General features: G+C 39.3%; 3 protein-coding genes across 3 annotated transcripts; 2 read left to right on the forward strand and 1 right to left on the reverse strand.

Annotated features, from left to right (window-relative positions):
• Positions 1–259: 259 nt before the first annotated feature.
• On the forward strand, positions 260–6086 carry LOC116308047 (L-serine dehydratase/L-threonine deaminase). The gene is made up of 8 exons (XM_031718402.2): positions 260–507; positions 582–621; positions 1253–1392; positions 2343–2391; positions 2632–2671; positions 3639–3869; positions 4282–4406; positions 5171–6086. The coding sequence occupies exons 1-8, from the start codon at positions 364–366 to the stop codon at positions 5362–5364; spliced, it is 963 nt and encodes a 320-aa protein (XP_031574262.2). The 5' UTR covers positions 260–363; the 3' UTR covers positions 5365–6086.
• On the reverse strand, positions 5781–6470 carry LOC148909983 (uncharacterized). Its single transcript, XM_089032133.1, has one exon. It carries the CDS (start codon positions 6450–6452, stop codon positions 5979–5981), a length of 474 nt encoding a protein of 157 aa, XP_088888259.1. The 5' UTR covers positions 6453–6470; the 3' UTR covers positions 5781–5978.
• Positions 6471–10993: 4523 nt separating this feature from the next.
• On the forward strand, positions 10994–12507 carry LOC116308048 (transmembrane protein 45B). The gene has a single exon (XM_031718403.2). It carries the CDS (start codon positions 11255–11257, stop codon positions 12155–12157), a length of 903 nt encoding a protein of 300 aa, XP_031574263.2. The 5' UTR covers positions 10994–11254; the 3' UTR covers positions 12158–12507.
• The last annotated feature ends 167 nt before the right edge of the window (positions 12508–12674 follow it).

A 12674-nucleotide genomic window follows, 5' to 3' on the forward strand; every position in this document is an offset into this window, starting at 1 on the left:
AACAAAGCCCAGTCTCTCTCACCCCTATCGAATGGTTACCACAGGCAGCCCAAGCTTTGTTTTTATAAATAATTAACTATGAACTGAATGATGTCTGAATGATGAATGAATTTTCGGCAAAATTTCAGTCGAAATAATTCCTTGACATTGAAAGGAAAATGTTGAATTTGAATCATTTTGTCGCGTTGACTGTGACAACTCACACTCTCCCCAGCTCTAGCCGTCCAATCTCTTCCAAAGGATACCCGCATTGGTGAACTGTATTATTATCAGTCACGTTGATTTTATTAATCCTGAAGCTAGACATTAACAATAGCGAAAAGTGTAAAGGGACTACACATTACGTTTTGAATTGTGCAGAGAATGCAGCCTTTACACATCCAAACCCCACTTGTCGAAAGTCATCCACTTTCGAAGATCACTGGATGCCCGGTATTTTTAAAACTCGATAATGTACAACCAGTGTCATCTTTCAAAATACGTGGTATAGGAAATCTGTGTCAAAAGGTGTGTTTTTGTTTCTTTGACGTAAGAAAACTGATAAGATCATGCACTGGATTTATCTTGATTTTCCTTTGAAGGCTGTAGAGGAAGACTGTAAACACATTGTATGCTCTTCTGGTAAGCACATGTTGCAAACCTAAACGTTATTATCTGCTTTTTTTGTTTTTGTTCATTGGTTGTCCCAGCAGATCGTTTTATTGAAAGCATAAAGTATATACAAACATGTATGGAATGCTTAGGTATATGCCAGCAGGTTTGATAGATTAAAATCATCACCATTATCTGACAATCGAACATCATTCTTGGCACAAGGCCATGATGTAAGTTGGTGGTGTTTTATTGGGGAGGGGGGGGGAAGGGCAGTTTTCTTAACAATACCCCTCCCTTTCACTCAAGAAGTACCCCCTCCTATTAAAGAACTAGCATTCATCAAAGGTTTTACTGATCATGACTCTCAATGGTCCATGATGTCCTAGCCATCCCCCAAATAAAAGTGTACCTCCCTCAAAGGACTTGTCATTCAAAGATGGGAAGTTATTGTGGGAAGGTGCAGATGCAAGCAAAGTGTGAAGTTTGGAAGACAGAGAGGTTAGCAAAGTGTGGTTTAAATAGGTCAAAGGTCAGTTGAAATATTTACTGGTGCTATAGAGATACAGGGGCTACCTCCCCTAAATATCAAAAAACTGATCAAGAAGTCACCTTGCCCTCTGTTTTCAAGAGTTTTTACATTGTATTTTTTTGATTACAGGTGGAAATGCTGGTCTTGCAGCAGCATACTCAGCAAGAAAATTAAATACTCCCTGTACAATAATCGTACCCACGACGACCCCTCAGTCAATGGTAAATCGGCTTCAAGAGGAAGGTGCAAAAGTTACTGTTCATGGAGATGTAGGTGAACTTTTTCCCCATTGTTTATGAACCAATGTACCTTGGTGTCAGTGTGAATGCTGATTAACACAGGGATCCCATAACTACAGCCAAAAGCTTATTCTTGCATAATCTTGCATAATCTTGCTTTTGTTTGACAAGTGTCAAAGGTAGCATTTTGGACCCTGGGGACTCTGTTCCTTGTCATCTTGCTTGGCACTCATTCAGGAATGCAAGAATAAACCTTTAGCACTTTTGCCTAGCTGCCTTATAAGGTGTTTTCAGTAGTGCAAATTGCAATAAGGGCTATACAAATATTTACAGTTCTGCATGTCCTGGTAGTCAGAAAGTCATTCTCCCTGGCTGTGGGCTCAATAGACCTCTTCGGCTTGGGGTAATGTTTTCCCATTTCAGACCATGTGTCATTGCCTTGAGAATAAGATTCTTTGTTTGAGCTGTATCCATATTCATGTGTCTTCTCATGTGCGACCGTGCACAAACCATTTAACAAAGAAATGATGCTCTAGGGAATGACATGTGGTCTGAAGTGGGAAAACATTACGTCAGAGCCGAAGCGGTCTATTATTGACCTTGCAGCCCAGAGTTGAGTTCGCAATAAATTAGAAAAAAAAACTATGTAAGATATATGGAGTTCAGAGCATGAGCTATAAATTTATCCTATGAAACAAACTCTATATATCTCATAGTTTTTCTTTAGATTTATTGCAAGCAAGTTCAACCTGATACTCTCATTTTGATGTATTCTTATTTAGAATACCACTGGACCATGGGCTCGACTGTGATAAGAGCTATTCGGATAAGGAAACATAAGGTTTCTTTGTATGTAGGTGTCATGAAATAATCTTTTGATGTTTCATGTACATATATTTATTACCTTCTGAGCTTTGAATGGCTTTTAATAATATATAATAAAATATGTTTGAATAAGGAAATTATTTTTGGCTTCTCAGGTCTGGGATAAAGCTGATAAACTTGCAAGAGAAATAGCTGAACAACCAGGTATTGATACATAAGATCAAAGTTTTTAATGATAAAATATGTATAATGTACCTACCCATAATCCTTGCTGGTATCAGCTTTGTAGCTTTTCAGTTGGCTAACTTTGTTGAGATGAGTATATGTAGTCTTTGCATTGGAAGAAGGGAGAGGAAGGGGGGCAGGGAAGGAGGAGAAGTCCCAATCCTCCTCTATAGTCTAAATTGATAATATCTTTGGCACTAATTGTCTAACTTATCATAGGCTACACCTACATTCCTCCATTTAACCATCCTGATATTTGGTAAGTTTGACTCTTGCCCGGGGGGGTACTACCACCCCAACTTGGGTAGGGGTGTGCTGCCAGGACCTCAAAACCCTGACCCTAACCCAGACCTAAAATTTTGATTTTACATACCCTACCCCAGACTAAAACTAAGAATTGTACACCCTATCCCAGACTAAAAGACGGAAAAGACAGTTTTCAATAGATTGCAATTAATATTTACTAACGTTTTTATTGTTTTTGTGCCGGCAGAAAGCGTAGCCTATTCGCCAGACAAAAATGACCAAATCGTTAACCCTATCCCAGACTAAAATGATACCCTATCCCAGACAAAATGTCAAAAAATGATACCCTACCCCAGACCCAAAAGCCGAAAAGCCATACCCTATAGGGCGGCACATACCTGTACAGCAAATATAGGGGAGTACCCCCCCCCCCCCCGGGACTCTTGACAATAGTACCCTTCACAGTTCCCTGCATGATCTTGAAAGGTAGTCATGCCTTTGCATCAAAGAGAGATGAATGGTGAGCTTGCAATGATACAGATATGTGAATAATTGTCAAAGGCGTTAAAAAAGGTATCTATTACTGGAAGCTCACCATTTGTCTGGCTTCAATGCAGCAAAGGCATTACTACCTTTCAAGATGGCACATGGAACTGTGAAGGGGACTTTTAATGAGATGGTATATTTTGTCTTTCCAAATAAAGATTGAGTTAAACTGGTAAAAAATAGAATGACAGTGGAATTCAAATGGAAGGACACTGGGAAGATAATGGGTTAACAATAATTAGATAAAATGGATGGAAATAAAATGAGAGTGGGATGAGAATGGGTTAAGAATGAGATGAAAATATGATAAAAATGACATGAGTTTCAAAAGAAAGTGTATCAAGGATGAAGGGATAAAACCTTTTTTCTTGCAACTAGCATTAATGCCACTACAGAAAACTTACAAGCTAGTTTCCAATTCCCATGACTGACAGGGAAGGAGTCGCTACTGTAATCCATGAAGCAGCCAAGGAATTGAATGACATTAAGCCAGGAGTAGTGGCTGTGTGTGTTGGAGGAGGTGGGCTCCTCTGTGGTGTAACACAAGGTCTACACGATGTTGGATGGAAGGACGTCCCTGTTGTGGCTATGGAAACAGAAGGAGCTAGTAGTTTGAATGCGTCAGTAAAAGCGGACCAATTAGTCACATTGGATGGTATACATAGGTAATTTCCATTTTTCATCTTTGAACGACTTTTCTCCTCTTTTTCTATTTTTCTCAATGCTGGGCTAAAGCGCTAAGTATGCCATTGTTTTCGCTTTAGTAAGCTAGACGTATCTCAAACTTTAGGAAGATAGAAGGTTGGCTTGTAAGCGTATCTAGGGCTGAGTATCCGCTTTATCTCCAGATTCCTTGCCGGGTAACAGAAGCTACCAGAAATTACTTGCTTGTCGTTTTGAAAAAAAAAAACGTCAATGACTTAAAGTTAATTAAACTTATTTGTAGTTCAAGTCTAGACTCGGTTTCAGCCGTGAGGTTGTCGTTTTCGGGAGCACCGACACCGCACGGCTGAAAATTGAGCCTAGCTCAAGTCTAGAATAATTGAGAACACTAGTTTTTCTTCGAATAACTTCTAGTGTCGCCAAGACTCTTGGTGCAACAAGGGTTGCAGAAAGGGCTTTCCAATGGACCAAGGAACATAACATCATCAGTGATACCTGTACTGATAAGGAAGCTGTCAGCGCTTGTGAACGGTTTGCAAGTAAGTTTTTCATACCTCTGTATTCAACGGCACAAGCACGGCCTACAAAGGACAGTTTTTTGGACAGCAGGGATTGCTGATTTATAAATTGACACGAAATCGAAGCTCCGGTTTCGTGCGCCTCCGAGCCCACTACCATGTTAGCATAGGAAATGCCACCGTATCAGTTCTTTTTTCAGCCTTTTCTCTGATCAAGGGTCATACTAACGCGACAGCCATCTTTATTCTCATGAGAATGAAAACCTTTTGTTTTACCCTCATAAATGTATTCTCAAGCGCTTGAATGCGAGGCCACGCATGGGAAAATCTATTTTTTTCCAGTCAACATGGCTGCCACGTGAGCAATGCCCGTGATTAGTGTATGTTAAGGTGCTGGCACACGTTGCAACATTGCATGCAACATTACACGCAATAGGACTGCTGCAGCGTGTGTCTACCCCAAACTTGTTGCACGCAACGTTGCATGCAACCAATCTGAATTTGAATCGCGCTCTACTCTTGCAACATTGTGCGCAACAAATTTCATCATGTGAACATGTCTGCAACATTGCGTGCAAAATCTTGACATTTCCAGCCAATCAGCTTGCACCAAATTTATAACTGCTGACCAAATATCTTAACATAGCAGGCTGACACAAGCGATGCTGCGTGATTTTGTTGCAATGTGTGTCACCCCGATTCAAATTTGCTGCTTGCAATGTTGCGTGCCATGTTGCACCGTTTGTCAGCACCTTTAGATGATGTATTTCTTTCTGTTTCATCAGATGATCATCGGATGCTCGTAGAACCCAGCTGTGGGGCAACTTTAGCTTCAGTTTACGACAACTACTATGAAAAATGGAAAAGAGAAGGAAAACTCCCAAGTGATCTTTCGTCCATACTTGTCGTGGTCTGCGGCGGGAATATGGTGTCCATAGATCAGATATACAAATGGAAAACACAATTAGGAATGCATTAGAATAGGAATGTATGAGATTAAAGAGTAATGAAAGGAAGGAAGAAGATAAGCTTTACTGGATATTTAGTTACTTCACTTGCTTTAGTTACTTCAATTGCTTCAGTTATTTCACTTGCTTCATTCCCTTCACTTGATTCAGTTACTACACTTGATTCAGTTACTTCACTACTTGCTTCAGTTTCCTGTGGTGTGTTGTAGGTTTCGGTTTATAGTACTACTATTATATTGTTTGCACTCTAACCGTGAAACTTTAGTAATACTAAATAGCACAATTTCATGCAAATTCCACTGTTTTCTATTGTTTAGTTAGCACTATTTTGTACTATTACGCAGCCCGTAAAGTCCTCCACTGGTTTAAATGTAAAGCGCATTGAGATATTTGAAATGCGCTATCGAAGTACCCCATTATTATTATTATTATTATCATTATTATTATTATTATTATTATTATTATTATTATCAGCAGTAAACACGTTTGAATGCTAATTAGGTAAGCTAGATAGGGCGTAATTTCGTAACATACCAGCATGACAGGACTAATAATACAATCACTTAAAACCAATTATTAATGTTCTTAAGATGCAGTTTAAATACTTAGAATGTTTGAAATGTCCTTAAGATGTGATTAATTTAAATGTTCTTGCAATGTTCACTGTGCAGCTTAATACCGCTTTCTGCATTCTAAGTAATACATCTTTGTATCTTGCTCCAAAGATATTCTTCATCTCAGGCTCCATCTCTTTAGACCATCCTCCAAGAGCGTCCAAAATGAGGTTCACTTGCAAGATCGTGTATCCTGGGTGTTGTTTTGTGAGCTCAAGTCTAAGTGCTCCATACTTCTTCGTCTTCTCTTTGTCTTTCTTTTCTCGGTTGTTAACCCACGGACAGCTCATTTCCACCATGAGTACTTTCTTGTTATTGTGGTCGATGAAACGCGCGTCCACAAGATTAGATCGTACATACATGTGGTCAGCATATACAGGTACATCCCAGTATGCTTCAGCGTCAGGTGATTTGTAGAGTGGTTTGGGTTTGACATCAGAAAACCATGGGGGTGTACTATCAGCCAGTTTGAGATCTCTTAGCATCTCAAAGAAAAAAACTTTCAAAGCAGCGTTGTGTCTATCCAGGCACTTGGACTGTGCAAGAGACGGACATCCAGCCAGTACATGTGCCAGACATTCGGAACCCTCGCCGCACATTCTTATTCTTGTCTGTTGTTCCCGTCTTGTAGGCGGTGTAGACTCTCGTTGGGGTTAGCTGTTCGTACAATTCCATAATGCCTGCAATACAATGGGTAGGAGGGCTTACCCACTTGTTAAGCCATGCAAAGCAACCTTCATGACTTAACTGATCATCCTACCATCTTGCTTTCAGTAGACTTCCTTGCCAATGTTGATCTTCAACCTTCCCCACGAGTTTTTCATTTACAGCTTTCTTAAGGTGTTTCTTGATGCAGTGCATTCCCTTGATCTTTATCTCCGGTTCTTCTAATGGGCTACATGACGGTTCAGGGGTATTTAGGTTCAGAGTTGTTCTCAGTTCCTGGGTAAATTTCTTTGCATCACTAATGAGAGAGGAGAATCCCTTGTCTGCAGCTCTTTCTTCAAACTTCATTATTATTATTATTATTATTATTATTATCATTATTATTATTATTATTATTATATGTTTATTTCAACTTCAGACATTTTTGCTACATGAATACAGAATATTGCGGGCATGAAGCAAATATCTAAGCAAATATCTGCATGACTGGTTTTACAAAGATGTATACAAATTTAACAATTGTACAGACGTTTCACAATCTCACAGTTCTGTGAAATAACCCATTTCTGACACTTTCTTACAATTTTTATACCATCAGTGAGGCCTACATCGGCCAGTTTACTAATCAAATCCGTGTGATACCCAGATAGAAAATCAAATACTATGTTGACTTGCGTTACTTTATATCCAGGGTACATTCTTTTAAGACTAGATCTTAAGTCAGTATATTTAACAGTTTTCTTTTTATCCCTATCAAGTATCTCTCCTACATTACAGACTGTTCCTTCAATTATAATCCATTGCTTGTCTTTCTTACTCCGCACAAGGATGTCTGGTTTATTTGCACCGCCTTTTGGAGGGCTGTCTTGGTAGATAGGGATATTCCACAGTACTTTTGCTTCATCATTTTCGACAGAGCTCTTTGGGGGTAGTTCTTTGTGCCAAGGTTTTACGTTGTCTTTATCAACAGAAAGTTCAAACTTCTTAAGTATCGCGTGATACACAGGTCTAAGCATGTGATCATGTCTTGATGTGTAGAGCGATTGAGCTATGCCCGAGCATTTGCACATGATGTGTGCAATGCTCTCATCTCCAGATTGGCAAAGCCGACATTTCAGATCTTCTTCTTCACCTTTCAGTTTCTTCACGTTATAGACTTTAGTTATTATTATTATTATTATTATTATTATTATTATTATTTAGTAATTAGTGTTTCACGGATTAATTGTTTGCACTCTATCCAATGACTTTGCATAGTTGTATTAATATTATACCTACTCGCAAGAAGGTTGTCATACAAGAATGGAATATTAGTCATTTAGTGAGAAAGGAATACATTAATCTTCTTTTGTTTTTTTAATCCAATTCCTATCCTACTAAATCACTGTTCTATTTTCGTATGACAACGTTCTTGCAAGTAGGTGTAACTACGGATGGTTTGGCTTAAGCCATTAATGCAAGTATTCTGAGCCTTGTATAAAACAGCAACTCGACTTAGTAGCTCAAGTACTAGTTGAAGATAAAATCAATGGGTACTTTCAGAGGCCACGTCTTGCCAGGATCCTTTTTTACGGTTTTTGGAGTCTGGGGACTGTCTTGAAGATTTTCATCCAATGCAGGTTTGGCAAGAAGGCGGCGAACAAGGATTATGTCCATTTCAGATCGACGACATGGTTCCCGATGACATTCTGCAAGTTTGTCCAAAAACTACCTGTTGAACCTCTTATTAAAATCATTGCAACTATCATTTGCATCCTTGGAGAACTGAATTCAGGAAATTGGTCTCTCTTCGACAAAAATGGCGTTTTTCACAACCTAGGAAACTTTGCCCATGTCACAATGTTTGCACTTTTTACACTCGGTGCTTTGTTCGAAGTTTTTCAGTCCTTTGAAATTACTACGCTATCATTAGGTGCCGAGCACTTAAGCATGTCTCTTGCCTTTTTCATTGAGGGGTTGTTGTTTTACTTTCATTTGCATGGACGACCAGTGTTGGATGTACGTCTCCACACTCTACTATACGTTGTTGTTTTCGCAACGTCTTTTGTCTTGGTACTTGAGGCTTGGATGAAAGACAGTTTCTTGCTGCTGGTGGTGAGAGTGTATCTTGTGATGTTGCAAGGAAAGTGGTTCTTTCAAATAGCTCATTCCCTGTATGGTGCAAATCCATGGAAAGACACACCACCAAACAGAGAAATAATCCCTGTCGTCTTTGCTTGTCACGTAGCAGTTTGGTTCGCGTTGTTCGTTGTGAGCTTCATGATTGTTTCATTGAAGAGTCAGAGAAAGTGTTGTGGAAGCTATTCCCGTGCCTCTCAGCACACCGAAAACCTGAACATGCAAAGCTGGAAGATTGCGAGCGAGAAAATCTTATTATAGAATATCAGGATTAACTGTTGTTAGTTAAGATAATATATGTAATGAGATAACACTCTGGCGGCAGAAATAATCCTCAGAGCAGATCAGTTTTAATGATAGAGGTAATAATGACTTTATTTAATGAGGATATACACTTAATAAAAAAAAAAGGTAAAGCACCTACAGTATATTTAACGTCGGTAGTTCCTTCAGTTGAAATTCAACTGCTATCAATGGAAGCCGACGGTGCGCACTTTACCCCCTCTCGCCATCAGTGCTCTGTTTTAAGAGTATTTAAAGCTGAAGCTACACAGATTGGAGAGAAGTTGAAACAGCCGTGGAGATCCTAAGGATCGAACCGTGGACCTCGAGCTCTGAAGGTCGTGCACTAACCAACTGAGCTACGCCTGCTCCTATAAAATAGTGTAAAGTACACTAACAAACTTGTGGTCCTCTAATTAAGTTATAATAGGTTGCTATCAATAGACGTCACTTCCGGTAATAGTTCTTTTTTGATGGCTTGTAGAATCCTGGAGGTTGTTTTGATCTCTTGTTTTCTGGTTTGATGTCGTGAAAATAGTCAAATACAATAGTTTGAGGACTTATTTTGATATGTTTTGACTTAGCATCCGCTAGTTGCCCCCCAGTCAACCGCTTATTTGCCCCCCAGTCAACTCCAAAAAAGTCACGTGATTGATAGTAAGCAATAGGAATAGATACTTTAAAAATGTATAAATATAGACGCTAGAACTAATGGATCTATAAAATAAAAACCTAATATATATATAGAAGATAATATAGGTAAGTTGTAGTGCTAGGGAACGAGGTTATTCCGGGCGAAAGCCCTTGGAATTAAATTCGGAAAAATTAATTTCCGACCTCGCTGGGATTCGAACCCACGACCTTCGGAATTGTACTACCGATGCTCTACCAGCTGAGCTAGAGGTCAGACTGAGAGCAGGCCGGGGTCCACATACTCTCATCTTTGCATCATAATTACCGCGACCTAACATCTATTTCACCCCGGCCTGCTCTCAGTCTGACCTCTAGCTCAGCTGGTAGAGCATCGGTAGTACAATTCCGAAGGTCGTGGGTTCGAATCCCAGCGAGGTCGGAAATTAATTTTTCCGAATTTAATTCCAAGGGCTTTCGCCCGGAATAACCTCGTTCCCTAGCACTACAACTTACCTATATTATTTTCTACTATTTCATTAGTGCCACGCGGTCCACATACTCTCATCTTAATATATATATATACAAAAACACATATAATAAATTAGAATAAACAAAAAACAATGGATCAACTATGGATTAAAATGTGATAATAATGATTGCTCATCATACAATTTCTTACATACATTATTCTTAAAACTCTTCATTGTAGCCTTCTCTTTTAAATCTGGTGCCAATTCATCCACAATTTAATTGCGGAGACTAAAAACGTTTTCCCACCCTCGTAAATTCTTTTAAACTTAGGTAAACGCGCGCAGGCCAAAATGTTAACATTTTAACATACTGACGAGGCTTTGACATAATAAAATAACTAAAATGACAACGCCATCCATGCAGTCGGTTTAGAATGCCAAACGCGTATTAATAACAGTGGATGATGTCACGGGTCACCAGTCACAGCATGCATCTAATTAACGTACTTCCCATGTGCCATTTCGGTCTCAGCTTCTATGTTCTATGTTTCTGAACCCGACAACGATTCTTCAGTTGAGTGTATATAAGGTTTAAGAACGAAGTACTTGAATGTCTTTGACTGGTGTAAACATATAAAAGGAATACAAAATAGGAAAACTGGTTTTTACATTTCCGTTCGATCAGTGACCACGAACAATAGTTCCAAGTCGAGGCCAGAGTTAACACGCATAGCAAAATTATACTTTTTATATTGCGCGGCAATACCAGCCTCGACTTGGAACTCTTATTCGTGGTCACTGAACAATGGAGTTATAAATGATGCTCTTGTCAGTGTAGTATTGAAAATATCAATAATTTCAATTTCACTACAGTATTTAATCAGCATTAGTCTAATAACTAGTTTGTTATGGTTGATGGTTAGCATCGCGTGACTGCCCCTTAGTTTCCTCGCGTGACCTTTTAAAAAATGCATACTTTTTGCGGGCTAGATGTATTCAGGAAGGAATAATGCTGTTAACTTGGCTCATCGGCATAATCATCGTTCCAAGTTACTCGAACGGACAGGAGCTGAAAAGAGGAAAGAGGAAAGAGGACTCGTCTACTTTCACCCAAGATCATGGGTTCTTTCAATGGACATGCTGTTCCTGGTTTTCTATTTCTACTTCTAAGTAGTTGGTGGGCCTTAAACGTTTTATTTGTTTATGCGAAAATTCTGAGAAACAGATCCGCGTCGTCTGATCTGAACCTGACAATGAGATTCAAGTCGACTACTTGGTTTCCGATCCATAGTAGACGATTTAGTAAAGTCCCCTGCGAGTCGATAGTCAAATTTTTCTTGAGCTCACTTGGAATAGCTTTAGAACTATTCACCGATAACTCTTGGATACTGATAAAGGAAAATGGCGAATTCGAGGAAACAAGTTTGAACAATTATGCACATTCTGCAATGTATGGCTTCTTCATATTTTCTGCTTCGTTAGAATGCCTTCAATTCTGGAATGCCTTAGTACTACCAAAGGCAGGAGAACACTTGGCTTTGTCATTTGCCTTTTTCGTGGAGGGACTGTTATTTTACTTTCATTTGCATGGACGACCAGTGTTGGATGTACGTCTCCACACTCTACTATACGTTGTTGTTTTCGCGACGTCTTTTGTCTTGGTAATTGAGGCTTGGATGAAAGACAGTTTCTTGCTGCTGGTGGTGAGAGTGTATCTTGTGATGTTGCAAGGAACGTGGTTCTTTCAAATAGCTCATTCCCTGTATGGTGCAAATCCATGGAAAGACACACCGCCAAACCGAGAATTTGTGGCTATCGCTTTTTCATGGCACTGTTTAGTACTCCTATTCGTATGGCTGGTTGCTTTCGTCCTGGTGTCGGTCAAAGTCCGTGGATGTCATACTACCCCGAATACTAGCACCAAGCTGGAAACCTTCGAGGTCCAAAAGATTGTTGCACACGAAGCTGGCGACTCTGAAAGAAGCAGCTTGATAGTCGATGGTGAAGATACAGAATCATAGTCAACAAACTGAACTTTATTTGACTGAAGACACACCATGGAAAATAATATAAATTTTAGTATAATTTTAGACTTGAACATAGAGTTTCTCGAGAGCTGTGATTGGTCGAGCGACCGGTGCAGTCCGAGACGATAATCACCGCTGGAGTGGCGATAATGAGGGTCTCCAAAGTTTTCCAGATCGTTTTTTTTATCCTGAACTTCGACTTTTCTCTGATATTCAAGTCTTAAGGGTACTTAAGCCGAGATCAAACTCAGTAGTGAATCAATACTAGTATCGTCCTAATAAACACACGTAATAAAATTGAATAAAATTCAATATTAACAAAATAAAATAAAATTTATCTCTGATTTTATTCGTTTCAAGGAGGTAAAAAGCATTGTTGAGCTAAATAAGATGTTTTGCAACTACTGACTAGAGTTAAAATCGACTCGCCTTAATGGTATACGATTCAATGTGGGTGTAGTAACTCTCTTGCCAGAGTAGGTATTATGCAAAACCTCTATCATTACGTCAG

This window comes from Actinia tenebrosa, unplaced genomic scaffold, assembly GCF_029948245.1.
Source record: "Actinia tenebrosa isolate PJP-AT-01 unplaced genomic scaffold, QUT_ActTen_1.0 PGA_scaffold1__47_contigs__length_23844297, whole genome shotgun sequence".
Taxonomy (NCBI): domain Eukaryota; kingdom Metazoa; phylum Cnidaria; class Anthozoa; order Actiniaria; family Actiniidae; genus Actinia; species Actinia tenebrosa.

Excerpts from the sequence above, each read along its gene's own strand:
- LOC116308048 (XM_031718403.2), top strand. The coding sequence starts at position 11,255 with ATGGGTTCTTTCAATGGACATGCTGTTCCTGGTTTTCTATTTCTACTT.
- LOC116308047 (XM_031718402.2), top strand. The coding sequence starts at position 364 with ATGCAGCCTTTACACATCCAAACCCCACTTGTCGAAAGTCATCCACTT. Across the intron at positions 2,392-2,631 it reads AGAAATAGCTGAACAACCAG|GCTACACCTACATTCCTCCA; the intron begins GTATTGATACAT and ends AACTTATCATAG. Across the intron at positions 2,672-3,638 it reads TTTAACCATCCTGATATTTG|GGAAGGAGTCGCTACTGTAA; the intron begins GTAAGTTTGACT and ends CATGACTGACAG.
- LOC148909983 (XM_089032133.1), bottom strand. The coding sequence starts at position 6,452 with ATGCTAAGAGATCTCAAACTGGCTGATAGTACACCCCCATGGTTTTCT.